Below are 14,303 nucleotides of genomic sequence, written 5' to 3' on the forward strand. Positions count from 1 at the left end.
TAATGGTAAGAGTGCCAGCGTTTAGGCAGGTTGAGAGTTGTTATCTTCACCTTTCAGAAGCAATTTAAAGAGAATGGCCAATGCTTTGGAATTCTAAATGCACTGCATTAGATATTTGTTACAGCAGCAAGCTTTTTGATACATATTGTGGACAGAAATGTAACCGCTGTTTGTTAATTCAAAAATATCTAATTAAGTTGACTATTGTAATTTTGTTTTAGTTTTGTTAGACAGGAAATTTTGCTAAATTGGGTTTAATTTGAGGCAAGAGCATACCATTTGGGGGCTGGCATTCTAAAGATGGTGTATAGTTTAGCTTTGTATGCAGCTCATATCTGGCATAAGTTAGGTGGCCATATGTGGAATAAAATTGTGTTTGTAGAAAAAAATCTTTTTTAATCACAAAGATTAATCAAAACAGATGGCCCAAAATTTTTTTTTTTTTGTGTTTGCTCAGTCCACAATCTGCAAGCCTTGGGAAGAAAAATTTGTTGGTTTTTTTTCTTTCTTTCTGTGGAATACTAAGGTTTCACTTTAGGCTTCTGCACTTCAAAATCAATTCTAAAAGATTCTAGTGATAATAAATTCTGAACCAGATTTACTTCCAGTTACACTTTCTGATAATTGTTAATCTTTGTGCTTCCTTTCCTGAGAAAATAGGGCAGTGATGGTGCTTTTACTGGTATTGCTTGCTAATGTTTCATCAGAGTTGTTCGTAAAGAGATGGGGAATTCTATAAGGCTTTACCTGACATACATGTTTGGAATGAAAATATAAACACCAGCTTACATTTAACAGAGCATGCCAAACTGTTTCTCAAATAGCACACATCTCATCCAGTGTAATATTCTGCTGCTGATTTATGTTAGGCCTTGTTTTACTAAACAGGTCTAAAACTCAAATACTATTTTAGAAGTGAACCACAATCTTTTTATCAAATACAAGTAGGGTTTTGTGCCGTCAATATGCTGTTACTATAGGTTTTTAAATTTTGATGATCTTGCTATATGGAAGCTTTAGTGCAGAATGTAAAAGTTTCTCACATTGTACAGAAACTGGACCCATTATTTTTCTCAGCAAAGATTGGACTAGCAGAGTTGAAGAAGAATCCTCACATCATTTATGATTTGGGTGGAAAATGGGCAAGAAATTTAAAATTGCTGTCGGCTGGGAATCCTAGCTTTGCAACATCTGGGGGTTTTATAACTTACTCATTGGGAATACGAGTGAGGACATTGTCTCTTCTTTTTCTGTAGGGTTATGAGAAAACCGTTGGTGCCTTAAATGACATCAGTCTTGCATGAAATGTTTTACAGTAGCAATCAGTGAACTGGCCTGTTGCTATTGGAGGAGATTATGGGAAAGGTGCTTGAGCCAGTCATACACCATCAACGTGCGTAAAAACATATGTGCAGCCCAGGGCAATGTACTCTGCTTAAAATCATTCCTTATACAGATACCAGGACATAGAGGCTATTCCTACGTATTTTTCTCTTCAGCATCCAAGAAAGCAAAAGAAGTTGTGCGTTCCTGCACTGGGAAACTAGATAGTGTTGGTACATGCAGCAGAATTTGTCCAGACAGAAAATACAACCTAGGGAAGTTTAAATAAGATTTATTAACCTCAACAGCCCCAAATGCTACAGCTGTTAATCAGACCAGTGTGTAAACATTTTGAAATTACTTCTGTAGGTACTTTGATCTCGAGTTTGATCTAAAACATGGGAGAAGAGCAATAAAATACAGACATTATAAACTCTCAAAAAAGGAGAGGTTTTAAATTGAATTCTTTGGCCACTGGCCATGTTTCCATTCTCCCAGCTGAATGAGTGCACTGGTGTGGAAGGATACCTTATATAGATGAGAAAATTTAAATCTGCATATAGCAGTCTTGATAAGAGGTTCACACAGTTAATCAGAAGACTGCTAATCATGAGCCCAAAATGCAACCCTATGGCAAGTGATATACACTGTCTCAATTAAGTTTCTGTTCGGTTTCCATTCAAAGCTTGTCTAGTAAAATCACTTTTTCTTCCTGTCATTTGAACAGTGTCATATCAGTATTGAGATTTCTTCTAAGGATATTTACTGGGTTTATATTTACCGTTTGTTTTTTTTTTTGCATCCTCTCTGAGGCAGCACAGAGCTTTCTTCTGCAGTCTCCTAGATGTTTTCATTTCTTATTATCACTTATGCACATTTTGCCATCTTCTTGCATAGTCATTCTTTTCCGTATTGTTTTCAGGTCATCTTTTCTGTGTCCAGGCAGCACACAGTGTAATCATACCCTCATTATTTGACTCATCCTTAAAATATTCTTCTGCAAAACTTAATACTCTACATGAAGAAATCCATGGTGAAACAACATTTATCTTCCTCTTTTAGGTCCCAGTACAGAAAAGGACTTAATCCTTTATTTAATTTTAAGCCAGAGAATCTACATTTGTGCTTTTCCATATTGGATTTCTAGTTGAACCCACAATAGCTCCATACTTGATTTTCCCGTTGTCCTCCTTGTACCCACTTTCAGTTTTCACATTCATGTGGGGAATTTCCCATTATACACTCAGTTTTCTATGGTCCATATTGTTGTTGTTTGTTCAGTAGTTGTGTATCTGTGGAACTATAAAAATAATGTTCTACAAAGAGTATCGAAAAACACATTTCTTGCAGAATGAAGGAATGAGTATTTATAGTAATCAGGCATTTTCAGCAACTCACTGTGCTTTGTACCTCAAAGTTGAAGTTCAGGTGGTGGAAATCCCACCAGAGGAGCTTTGCCTATAGCTAGTAAGAATTGCAGTTAGCGTCAGTGTATCTGTTAGCTGAATTCTTTAGGGTTTCCCAGTTTATGAAGGGTGATTCTTCGCCCTTTCAGTTCTGATCTGCAGTGTTTTGTCCTTTAATATCAATGCTACTACATATGATCTCTTACTGGGTGAAAGCTAATCACCTCTCTTGCATTTATGGCATTGATCTTACCAGTTTTCTCTAATAACAAAGCTCTGCTGCTGTTGCCAGAGATGCAAGACAGACTAAAAGGAGCTCTTTCCATATCACCAGAAGGGAATGAAGCACACAAAGTTAATATGTAGGACAGGAGGATTTCAGGCTTGGTTGATAAGCTAGTTTGCATTCTTGAGCCATCTACTGAGTATTCGCGTTGTGTTTATTTGCCTGGTTTCACCATCATTTCTTCCCACTTGCAGGTTTGTCCTCTGCTCCAGACAGAATCAAAACAATGTCCTACGTTTTTGTAAATGACTCTTCCCAGACCAACGTGCCGCTGCTGCAGGCTTGCATCGATGGAGATTTTAACTATTCCAAACGACTGCTAGAGAGTGGTTTCGACCCAAATATTCGTGACAGCCGGGGCCGAACTGGCCTTCACCTTGCTGCAGCCAGAGGAAATGTAGACATCTGTCAACTCTTACATAAATTTGGTGCTGACCTACTCGCCACTGATTACCAGGGTAACACAGCCCTTCACCTGTGTGGGCATGTGGATACCATCCAGTTCCTGGTTTCTAATGGACTTAAAATTGATATTTGGTAAGTCACTTTTTTTTTTTTTTACAGCACATTTTATAATATATTCATCTTCTGTTGCCAGAGCCTTGCATATAAATCTGCTGTTGCTGTATTTGGTGCCATTCAACTTTTTTAAGTTATCACTTAACAAAATACACAAAATAAGGCGGCAGGAAAACAGTAAGAGGCCATTTCTGCTAGTCTATGCAACAAGCAAATAAAGCAAATAAAAATAGCAGCTGCTGGTGTGGGCTGCTGTGTCTAATTCTGCCTCACTGATGACATTGCAATCCTGGTTTGGCCAGACAGTCAGGTGTGGGTGGTTGGCACCAAAGAAAACATCGCATTGACTACTTCTTTAAAAGATTTTTCTCCACCACAGTTCTATTGTTTTAATTGTTTTACTGTATAGGACAAAGAAAATACAGTATATGTGTGTGTCAGTTCATTCCCACACTCCTTCAGTAACAATACTTCTTTTCAGTGTTTTCTCCCTCTCTCAAAGTCTGTGACTCAGCTCCTCTTTTAAATATTGTATATTCTTTCTTTCTGGCTTCCAGCAGCTGTCAGATGCCAGCGCTCAGATGTAAGCTCTCAGGCTGCAAAATAGCTGTTTCATTGCAGTAACTGAATTATTTTGTCTGTGGAACATTGCATATTCTCAACACATGCAAAAACCGGTAGTAACTTTAAAACTTTAGAGCTTTTTAATCTGTCCGTTTTTCACCTGTCCCTCATTAATGTTTTCAACTCAGCAAAGCTAGTTATTTGCAGACCAGATTCTTTAAGGTTTGTGGGCTGTTGGTTTTTTTTTCCCTCATTTCAAACAACTCTGGTGAAAATCCTTGGTGTGAAGGCAGCTGTGGTTCTATTCAGTATAATTTTAAAAGCAGCAGAGGGACCATCTGTATTTTATTTAATTTTTGCCTGTTGTCCTAATACCTACATGGAAAAGGAACTTCGAGGAACCAGACTGCACTATTCTTTCTTGAAATTCAGCTTAATCTTGAATATTGCCATATAGCTACTGTTTAATTTTTGTTAAAACACTCAAAGATTCCAATTAGAATAGAGTACGAGGAATTTTGATTTTCTTTAGAGGGAGAAGAGTTGTGCAATTTAAAAACTAAATATACTTGTTTAACTTTTATAGACAGGAATTTCTTACTGTCTGATACAGCAGAAAACAGTTCTGAGGAATTAAATCATAATCCGTTATGCTGCATTGTCTTGTTACAGTATTTCTGTATTAAAAGTTTCTTTTGTCATGTCCTTTTGTGCCGTTATTTTAGTAATCACCAAGGTGCAACACCGCTTGTTCTTGCAAAACGAAGGGGTGTGAATAAAGATGTGATTAGACTGCTGGAATCTTTAGAAGAGCAAGAGGTAAAAGGATTTAACAGAGGAGCTCATTCAAAGCTGGAAACGATGCAAACTGCTGAAAGTGAAAGGTATTTACAAAACAAAAATAATTACTAGGAGAAATAATATTTATGGCTTTTAGCTTTTTGTGGTTGACTTGTTTGTTTATTCCTCCAAACAGATAGTAGCAAACACAAATTTTAAATTTTGGGAAAAAAAATCTCTTAAACAGATCAAATGTAAGAAAATACTTTTTCTATTGATATTTTCATTTTATGGTGGAAATTTTAAAAAATAATTACTTGTTTTCCATTACAGACTCCCAAAAATAAATATTCCACCACTTATCACAAGGCCAAAGGGAAAATGGGGTAGTAGTCCTGGAAAAGATGGAGAATAAAATAGGAATTTCATGGTGGCTAGAGGGATAGTAAAGGAGAACTGAAGATTTCAGGAAAATTGCTGAAAATTTTAGGGAAAGTACTGCGTTAGAGAGAAGTTGCTAATGAATTCTTAAAGTTCTTGTTCTGGGACTGTGCTTACTTAGTGTCGTAAATGATCCTGACTTAGAAGGGAGTAGCATATTAGTGATACTAAGAAGGGAGATACAGACAACCCAGAGGAAAATTAGGATGGCATAGGGATCATCATCTGGGATGACAAGGGACAGGAAATTAGTAGGAGTAAATTTGCGATTCAGTAGCACAAAATGCAGGTTCATTTACCTAAAGCTGTGTGCTGTAAAATGAAAGTTCCTCAATGAGCAATGAGCAAGGGTATAGGAGACAAGGTTTGATGTATTAGTTTCAGGAGTTGATGCTACCCTGGGAAAGGCAATGAGGTCCTCTGATATGCCAGCTGAGATATTTCCACTACATGAACTGTCAGTGCTGTTGTAAAAAGCAACAGTGGCTTCTGCTGTGTAGTATCTTTTATAAAGCTGTTCAGCCCCGTTTAAAAAAGTTTGGTTTATCCTTTAAGAAGAGTGGAGAAGCATTACTTCCACGATCAAGGGAACAGAGCGTCTTCTTGAGAAAGAAGGCAAGTTTGTTTTAGCCTGGCAGAGTGAAGGCTGAGAGGTGTGTGGTTTGCTGACAAGAAATACTGGTTTTGAGTAGCACTAAAAATAACTGTTAAAGACAAAAGATGATGATAGCACAAACGCCAAAGGATACAGATAAACCACAATACTTTTTTGATTGAAAACTGAGTGTGGTTTTTTTACAATGAGCTTCCAAGACAGCCTTCCTGTAGGATTTAGATGAGGCAAGAAGCCTTGCAAGTTTGAGAGTAGGCTAATTCTCTTGCAGAAATCATTGAATTTTGCCAGTAAACGTGACAGAGCATGGGACTGAGGTTAATAATGCAAGAGATCTTTCCAGTACTGGTGGGCTTTTTTGTTTTTAATTTATATCATAAACAGTGTAGCAATGTTGTTTGGGATACTTGCTCTTATACTGAATTTATTCAAATGCGTAAAGTTTTTTGTCTAATAATGATCATGAACTGTGACTGCTGGAAAATTTGTCACGTAATGGTTGTTCAGTTGGTGTCAAAATGTAGACACTGTACTGTAAATGAAAATTAAACTGGATGGATGGAGTTCTAAATAGAAAAGACAAAACCAACAAAACTTACAGATACTCCCACTGAGAAGATTGGAAGTGCTTTCTCCTGCACTAAGTGACCCCAGTCATCAGAGAGACTGTTTTAAGCCCTGAAATAGAAAATTTGGTATTATGCTCAGAATTACATGGGTGTAAGAATTTGTGCATGTTACCTTTCAGGCTTAACTAACTTTATTGAAAGTTGCTTGTCACACAGAAATGCTGGACTTGTTTTAACATACGGACCAGCCCCATTTAAATTCCAGTTTTTGATTTGGTAGTGTCCCTTTAATGAACATAGCTTCCTTTCTGTTATTTGATCTTCATAAATGTTATATTGTTTGCTTTGGCAGGGAAGTCAGCAACTTTCCTTGGAGAGAAGCATAGAGACATAAACAGTGCACTACCCAGCTTGTTTGTGAACGTGTTTAAAATATCTGAAATACATTACTTTTAAAATAACAGCTAACAGATGCCTACAGCAGCAAAAGCAAGGGAGCTTGTGTGCTGTTTGCTTTGTAAATAAATAATGTCTTTGTAACAGCTGGCTTTTCAGACCTCCACAGTTTCACTCCTCCCTCTTAATACTATTTTCACATTCACTTAGATGAATGTCTTCTGTCCTCTCCACACCCGGCTCTCTTACATTATGTACAAATCTTTGGAGAAGTAATGGTTGCTCTTTCTAAAAGCAGTCTCTGCCTTTAGTTTTCTGTCTCTTAGTACACAGAGTTGCTGCTGCTCTGGAAGCAAAGGCCAAAGCTAGGTTCCCGAGTCAAATTGGCTTTCTCTTGCTTTGCACTCCTCCCAGGGATTAATTCGTTCCTCCCAGGGAGGGGTGCTACTGTGCAGTCAGGAGGCAGAGCACACTCTGTCCATCTTGCAGCACACACGATCTGTCCGTCTGCACAGCCCAGCATGACCTGTGACTGCACCCACAAGTGCATCCAAATGTGAAGTTCCACATTGTGCTGGAACAGAAGAGAACATCCGTCTGGTCTGTGTGGCACAAACATGTCTGTGGGCTACATTGCTGCTTTACCATTTCTTAAGCAGCTGTAATTCATAATAAGAAAAAATACCTTGAACAACATTGATTTTAGTTGGGTTGCAGTATAAAATAGCAAGTGTTTTCTATGTACCCTTTTCTACTTAATAAGCAAGCATGTGATCGTTTCACATAAATTGGATTGCACCTTTAACCTCTCTCTGGTTATGTATTAACTAGTTAGTACTCAATCAGCGAGTACTTCTACACCAATGGCTGTCTTTTATGAAACCCTCATTTTTCTTGGGAAGTCATAATAAGCAAGGAAGATGACTAAATCCTGCAGCTGTGGGCAAGTGAAAATAGCTTTACAGTAAGATAAATATTTAAAAAACAAAAAAAAAGACAAGCTGTGTAATAGGCAGTTCCTGAAATCTTCTGCATGCGATGCTCCAATACTTCAACAAGCTGTGGGAGTTTAGGCTGTTCTTCTTCAGTGGCTGTACTTCCTAAGAAAAAATACCATGTGAATAATGTTAAGTTTTTCCATGGTGTAATCTTAGAAGAGAGAACCCAGAACAATAGCATTTCTACAGTTAGTTTTGACTTGGAAATTACTTTTCCCTGAATATTTTTGTTTATTATTGCTAAAAGAGATACCTAGGAATATGGTAACTGAAAGCAATTAGAAGGGAGGAAGAAAAATGGGTTTTTTTCTGTTTGCCTTCTGCTATTGTCATCACTGTATACATAGTTGATTTCACTATTTCCTTTCCCTGCTTGTCAGAGCCTGATCACATAAACACTTGTGTATGTAATTTCACTCGAGCGAGAATTAGTAGGACTGTGCAGATGGCTAAAATTTTGCATAAGTGAAATCCAGTGATGAGAAAGTTTTCCTATTCTTTGTGAGGTTTTTCATACAGCAACAGAGAAAGTTTCATGTTACAAACCAATTGTGAAACCAGCAAAATTGGGGAATGAGGTAAGAAGCCACGCAGCATTCGAAGCAACTTACATTTTTTCCTAAACGCAATTAGTTGTCAATACGACTCCATCACTCTAATTTTATGTTTGTTTCTCATTTAAAAGTGAGAGTTCCAGTCCCTAATTTCTAGTCTGACGATTTAAAGGGGCCTGATGGATTGGTAATGGAATTTTAAAAGATCAAAACAGCTGCTGAACACCATATGGCAGAAAACACAGCAATGCCAAAGCTTGTCTTGGAAGATCAGAAAGATTCTGAACTTCTTGTTATCGAAATTAATTGTTTTCTGTGATATTTTTATGCTAGAGAAGAAGACTCTTTAACAAGGACACTCAGGAGAGTAGTAAAGTTCACTACAGAGTGAACTCCAGAATCTATATTGTATTGGTTAAGGTTTCTATTTTATTTATCAGAGTTTATTTTTAAATCATAATTTGTTGTTTTATTAACAAAGAGCTGTGCCCCTTGAGGATTTAGCTTATGCTTCGTTAAATTTTACTAAGCCGTATTTAGTAGAAATTATGGGGACTGTCTTCTGAAGGCTTCTAGGTGGCAAGCCTGCGAACTCAGTGCAGTTTCATAGACACAAATATCATTCTCTTTACACAGGTTAATAAAACAGCCTTTCAACTAACTGTAGTTTTTAATTTAGAATGTTTCTGTTGCTCTTAGTAGGATTACTGTCGTACTTAAAGGTGCATTCTTTTGCTCTGATGTATTTTTAACTTTAATCCTTTGTAGTGCAATGGAAAGCCATTCCCTCCTTAATCCAAACCTGCAGCAAGGTGAAGGAGTTCTTTCCAGTTTCCGCACGACATGGCAAGAGTTTGTGGAAGACCTGGGCTTCTGGAGGGTGCTGCTCCTCATTATTGTCATTGCTCTTCTGTCGCTTGGAATAGCATACTACGTTAGTGGGGTGCTTCCTTTTGTAGAAAACCAGCCTGAACTGGTGCACTGAAGCAAATGCAAAGAAGTGTACCGTGCTTTTCCCTGTTCTATTCTTGTTTTGAGTTTCTTGGAATTATTCTCTTGGTGCAGGCAGTGGCAGCTGTATATACTGTTTGCCTTTTGTACTTATTAAGCCCCTTGAAAGTGGGATTAATTCATTTCAAGTAAAACACTAAATTCTAAAGCATTCCTAAGCTACCTCTGTCTTACCTTGACTTGAAAGCAAGATGTGAAGATAATCCTCTCTATTGAAAAAATATTATGATTAGAAAAGGCCTTTCATAATGAATATTAAATTCCTGGGCATGAAAAATGTATCCTAGTGCAGAACCAAATTTGATTTATTTTCCTTATGAAGAGAGGTAAATCTGTTGTTGGATTTTTTTGTGTGTGTGCTTCAGTGGAAAAAAAAATGTTCTTTTAAAAGAAATCTTCCTTAAATCTGAATAATGCATTAACACATTCTGATGGATAGACAGTAATAAGCTGCAACTTCATAGTTCTTTTAATGCCTCCCCATAGTTTCATATCTGCTAGTTTATAAAAAGAGTGAGAAATGCTTTAACTTTTGCTATTTCTTTAATCTATAGATCATGCCTTTATTAGGTTAATGTAGTGTTTCGTCCCCAGATGAATTTAATGTTATTAATGCTGCTTGAAGTGTATTTTGTAGAACAAAGCTGTTTGTTGTGCTTTGGAAGTAAAGTTGTTTCAGCCTTAGGCTAAAACTTTTGCCTTTTTGTTGAAATGTTACTAAGCAAACTTTTCTTTGTGAGGGTGTTTAAAAAGCAATTTAGGTGTTCTACTCTGTATGTAAGGCTTCTGTAAGGCCATCGTCTTTGTGAAATACGTCATGAAGGATAACTTTTTCTTCCTCCCATAAGGACCAGACTGAACCATATAATTGTATTGTTTTCATGTTTGTGGAGAGGACTCGATTGAATAAAATTCCATCCTAGAATTGTTTTCCATTTCAGTTGCTTTCAGATGGCACTTACAGGCTTATGAGTTACAGTAATGCAGAATGAACGTGTTTAAAATGTTAATATTTAGGAACATTGTATGAAATGAAATCTTGATGCATTCTGTACTTAGATGTGAAATCCTTGTTTGTAAATAACTTAGGGACGTAAATCAATTAGATACTCTTTTATGAAGGTACTACATAGTAAGTTGGAGGTTTTCAAAGAAATTGGATTCTCTCCTCCCATTCCGATTAGACATCTAACTCTCTTTGTTCCCATTGCCTTGAAAATCTGAAACAAAATTTAATTCTGTGAACCTATCTTTTTTTTTGCTTAACCACTTCTAAATTGTTGCTACATAACATCAAACATTTATAAAATTATAAATGACAATAAGTATTGCTAGAAGTAACCTGCATCTCTGTGTTTACTACCATGTATATTTTCCTTTCTTGTTCATGGGTTTAAGAGAAGAGGGTGCTTGTCTTTGTTGTGGTGTGTGACATGGGCTTCACTGAGCTGAGCCCCATTGTAAATTGCATCTGAATAATTCTTGATATCATTTTTTAAGTTAGAGGCTAATGAAACAATACTTTTCTAGCAGCTGCAATGCTGCAGAAAGGAAAGCCTCTTAAAAAACAACAAAACAGAACCCAGGTTATGAATATTTCAATTATACATCTGTTCATGAACAGAGAAATATAAATTCATAGTATACCTAAGTTACATTTACTTCTCTAAATAAATACGTTTCTGTTAATAATACTCTGTGTCTTCAGTAATTGTGGTGTCTTTCAGTGTGTATTATCTGCATAATTTGTAATTGTATTCTCGGTATGGGTGAATGTCACAAATAAATACATGTAGTAAATATGTTTTGGTTTATTATTACATTAGCGCAGCAGTAATGGTGCTGCCCCATTTTTCTGAATTTGTTTGTTTGTCGTGCATTGGTAATGAGCATTTCAGAAGTAGGGAGGTTCTGTTCCCGAGAAATGCCTGCCATGTTGTTGGTATACATGAGGTTTTAAAGCACGGTTTCTGTAGATGTGCCTGTTGTATTTCTGGTATTGTTTCTGAGTTGAAGTTGATGTCTGTCTGTCTGTCTCTCTTATCTAAGATTTCAAGTATTGAACATGTGATCTAGAGGCCCCTTGAGATTTAAGATTACCTGTGAGGGGGTACAAAGTATAACCAAGAAAACCAGGCCTGAGCCTTAAGTAGCCTTGCCTGCTGTGCTGTACCTTCCGTATGCTGTACGCACAAGCAGTTTCAGGACTCCACGCTGGAAAGGTTTGCAAAATTGTGTGTGTGTTCCAAATTAACGTTTCTAAACCCAAAGAAATCCAAAGCAGTGTTTGAAGTTCACTGTGTAATGACTGCTACTCTTTGAAATAAGGATGTGATAAACGTTTGACTAAAATAGGAGTTTGTTCTGTATAAACCTGTTTTTGAAAAAGAACAGCTGTGCCTTTCAGTATATCTATAAACATTAACGACTTCCTTTTCAAAGGTTGATTCTAAAGAATTCATTTACCTCCTGTACACTAGATTTCAGAGAATACAATCTGCCTTGCTTACAGGAACAGAAAGAGGACTTTAGCCTACTTCCTCTTGAAGCTGTTGTCACAGGGAGTTCCACTGTTTCAGCGTAGTGACAGCTGAGATTGTCTGTAGGTCAATAAGATTTCTTTTATTTATTATTGCAGTGGTGTCTAGACACCTTGACCCAGGGACTCCATTTGGCTAGGCGCTCTTCAAATCCAAGATTGTGGTCTCAAGCTGGTCTCAGGCTTATGATCTAGAATGTAATAAGGAATTGGTAGAGAAAACAATCATGGAGGGATGAAGGTATTTTTTCCCAGTGTCATAAAACAACTTGGTGGGCAAGAGTACAGAGTAAACTGGTTTGTGAAATAATGCCCATAGGCTACTCTGCAGTGGGTTGTCCTGGTGCTCGCATTTATTCCATGGCAAAATCACACCTTTATTACCTCATAGTAACTTGCTCATCTACCATATCTCTTTATCTTCACAGGCTTCTGTATTGACTCATATTGATAGTTTGCTTTGTGGAAGGGGATGATCTCTTGTGTGACTGTCATGGGTGGGTGTTGGTTTTGGTTGCCACAATACAGTACTGGACGTGACCTGGCACTGTGAGGTGTCTCATCTTGAAAAGCTCCCGTGAGGGAAGGAGCAGGCTTTCACTTACTGAGTATTGAAACAGAAGATCTAGGCAGTTTCTGTCAGCTGATCAGGAGTTTGATCTTAGCATGAGTTGACTAATCTCTCTGGTGTTTAATATCTTAAGTAAATAAAAATTATCAACTGGTTAGTGTATCGTAGATGGGCTAGTTAGATAGGTAGCTCTTTTTCTGATCAAAATATATTTGATCATAATATGTCAGAGAAATTCAATGTAAGTAATTTATCCAGAAATTCAGTAGCATCATTTTGAAGTAGTACTAGAAAGTACAAACTGCAAGTGAAAACTCTCCTGCAAACTAAAAAAAAAATTGTTTGCTGTCATATTCAGAATTTTCATATGTTTAAATGTTACCTGAAGTTAACTTTTAACAGAACTGATTTCTTCCTCAGCTGACACCGAGTTAACTTGTTTCTGAAGCCAGCTCTTTGTTAATTCATATTTGAATTGGTGATTAAAATAAGTCTTAAATTATGTGAGAATTAGGTCAGGATGGTTTTCCTTCATTCCATGTTCTTTTCTTACGTTTCAGCATTAATCCTTGTATTATTGGTTATTTGGGATACACTTTGTAAAGTTTCCTATGGGATCCAATTTGTTACAGAAATTGCTGTTGCCAATTTTTACTACATTTCTCATCTCTGGTGGTGGGGCTTTCTAGAAGAATTCAAATGTCACTGCACAGTTTAGTAACCTGCAGTTCTCTATAAAATCATGAATCTCGAATCTCTATTAATATTATGAGGGTAATTTCTGGTGACAGCAGAGGTAATTCTGTACCTGCACTTGCAGTGTAGTGTGATGCCCATGTTATCTTAAACATGTTTAAGTCCTTCAGTTGAATTTTGTGTTGCTGGACATCTTTTGGACTGCTCTTACAAATGCTTTGATGGAGGAGCGCTTTTAAAATACACGGTAATTAGGAAACAAATGCACCTAATTGTTAGTTCTTTGCTGTTTATTGCTGGGAAGCGAAGTGTTCCCAGGGTCACGCTGCCACAGAAATCTGAGATGAAAACTCGGATCTGAGATCAGACTTGACTCAGAGTCAAACTCAGTCTGCGACTGACAGTGATTTGGTGTAGTCTGTGCCCTTATGCAAAGCAGAACGAACGCTCTGATGTTGCAGCTGAAGCAGTCTGTGTGCAGAACCCTGAAAAACATCTCTGCTGTAGGCATTTGTAGTTCGTAAATCATTGTTGTACCTAAGCATTAAGCAACCAGTATTTCCTAATGACTGTAATGAGGCAAAACTATTGTTCTTCGTTACTGCCAAGGGAATGGGAAATCTACTGGAAATTGCCATAAGTAAAAAGCAACTGATCAGAAGTTCTTCTGAAGTCGAAGTGAGAATAAGTCACAACTGTTCCTTTAAGTGACTCATTCTTTCCGTTTGTGATTTTGTGATCCGTTTGCGATACCTTCTGTGTAAGGAGGAGACATTTGGAGCAGAATTTGTTGTGTGGTATCTATGGTTTGCAGAAAATGATAGGAAAATGAAGCCTGGCCTCCAGTGAGCCAGGACAGCAGCAAAGGAGGCAGAGCAGTGTGATGCCTTCATGAGTCACTGGTTGAAGGCCAATCCCAGTGCTTGTAAGAAGTGTGAGGAGTGACCGGTAATGGCCTCCTGGCAGGAGAAGCTTTTACTGGCTTGTGATTGCCTGGTCTCACAGGGATGGCCATGCAGACCTGCAACCTGAGCTGG

The 14,303-nt window shown here is 37.5% G+C and overlaps 1 protein-coding gene across 1 annotated transcript; it reads left to right on the forward strand.

Annotated features, from left to right (window-relative positions):
* The first annotated feature begins 3,205 nt into the window (after positions 1-3,205).
* Positions 3,206-9,809, forward strand: ANKRD46 (ankyrin repeat domain 46). Its single transcript, XM_010142539.1, has 3 exons — positions 3,206-3,552; positions 4,824-4,982; positions 9,218-9,809. Exons 1-3 carry the CDS (start codon positions 3,242-3,244, stop codon positions 9,432-9,434), a joined length of 687 nt encoding a protein of 228 aa, XP_010140841.1. The 5' UTR covers positions 3,206-3,241; the 3' UTR covers positions 9,435-9,809.
* The last annotated feature ends 4,494 nt before the right edge of the window (positions 9,810-14,303 follow it).

Source organism: Buceros rhinoceros, unplaced genomic scaffold (genome assembly GCF_000710305.1).
Source record: "Buceros rhinoceros silvestris isolate BGI_N320 unplaced genomic scaffold, ASM71030v1 scaffold32158, whole genome shotgun sequence".
In the NCBI taxonomy this organism is placed as follows: Eukaryota; Metazoa; Chordata; class Aves; order Bucerotiformes; family Bucerotidae; genus Buceros; species Buceros rhinoceros.

What these genes read in the sequence shown, in the direction of transcription:
- ANKRD46 (XM_010142539.1), top strand. Translation starts at nt 3,242, where the DNA reads ATGTCCTACGTTTTTGTAAATGACTCTTCCCAGACCAACGTGCCGCTG. An exon ending in GGACTTAAAATTGATATTTG is followed by an intron (nt 3,553 to 4,823) that starts GTAAGTCACTTT and finishes CCGTTATTTTAG; the next exon opens with TAATCACCAAGGTGCAACAC. An exon ending in CAAACTGCTGAAAGTGAAAG is followed by an intron (nt 4,983 to 9,217) that starts GTATTTACAAAA and finishes AATCCTTTGTAG; the next exon opens with TGCAATGGAAAGCCATTCCC.